Source organism: Echinops telfairi, unplaced genomic scaffold, assembly GCF_000313985.2.
Source record: "Echinops telfairi isolate 266 unplaced genomic scaffold, ASM31398v2 ScPeMD7_2565;HRSCAF=3150, whole genome shotgun sequence".
NCBI lineage: Eukaryota > Metazoa > Chordata > Mammalia > Afrosoricida > Tenrecidae > Echinops > Echinops telfairi.
In genome coordinates, this window is record NW_022106463.1 from 3,411,700 (window position 1) to 3,412,787 (window position 1,088).

Consider the following 1,088-nt stretch of genomic DNA (forward strand, 5'->3'; position numbering starts at 1 on the left):
GACGGCGTGCTGGAAGAGCAGGCCGAACAGGGGCTCGAGGACCGGCCGCCAGGGCGCCTTCACGCGCTCCGCCGCGGGCCAAAGCGCGTAGATGGCCGCCGGCGACAGCGCGAAGCCCGGGTCCCCGCCCGCCTGCTGCCGCGCGATGCACGCCAGCACCAGCGAGGCGTAGGCCTGGGGCACCACGCTGGCCACCAGCAGGTCGTTCCACACGGCCGCCGGGTCCCGCCACTGGTCCAGCTCGCGCCACTTGATGCTCCGGCGGTTGTCGGTGAGGCCGAAGAAGCCGCTGACGTGCACTGGCAGCCCCGTGCGGCTGTCCTCCCCGGGGGGCAGCGGCAGGAAGCAGAAGGCTTTGCCCGCGAAGCCAGCGCCCGCGCCCGCATCCGCGGCGTCCCCCACCGGGCCGGCCAGGGGCACTGCGATGGCGACGAGCGGGAGGAACTTCAGCTCGTCTGCCAGCGCGTCCAGCTGCCCGCAGACGCCCCGGCCGCCCACGCCGCTGCACAGCAGCCACGAGCTCTCGCGCGCCGCCTGGGTGGCCCCGTCCTCCAGCGCGATGTGCAGCGGGTAGGTGGCGCAGGTGATGCTGTCGCTGGGGACTCGGTGGCAGTAGTCGCGGACGGCGGCGCCCAGGACCCGGAGGGCATCGGGCCGCTCGCGCGCCGGGCTCTGGGGCTCGCTGGCCGTCACGCGGAACAGCAGCCGCTCGGTGCCGTCGGCCTGGCGCACGTGCAGCGACACGGCCTGCACGCTCTGCAGGAAGAGCAGCACCGTGTCGGCGTCGGCGCGGAACGACTCGAACAGCTCCAGCACCTTCTGCTTGTCGTACAGGTTGCCGCTCAGCTGGGACGGCTGCCGGCGCAGCGGGAAGCGGAAGAAGGTCCCAGGGAAGTGGCCTTCGCTGAACGTCTCCTCGGTGGTGCCAAAGATGCCCAGGAAGGGCGCGAACTGGTCGGAAAGCCGGCCGATCTCCTCGCGGTCCTCCCTGAGGTTCCAGCACTGGCCGGACTCGTGCGGGCCAAAGAGCGTCTGGTGGGGGTCCAGCATCCCGATCTGGCTACCGCTGAAGATGCAGGGGACATCTG

The 1,088-nt window shown here is 72.2% G+C and overlaps 1 protein-coding gene across 1 annotated transcript in view; it reads right to left on the reverse strand.

Annotated features, from left to right (window-relative positions):
- LOC101651317 (sacsin) overlaps nucleotides 1-1,088 on the reverse strand; it is a gene marked incomplete at both ends in the record, with an annotated part of 19,838 nt that continues 18,750 nt past the window's right edge. The window contains one exon of the mRNA XM_004714847.3: nucleotides 1-1,085. Within this exon, the coding sequence (XP_004714904.3) occupies nucleotides 1-1,085 (1,085 nt within the window). The remainder of the gene's footprint in view (nucleotides 1,086-1,088) is intronic.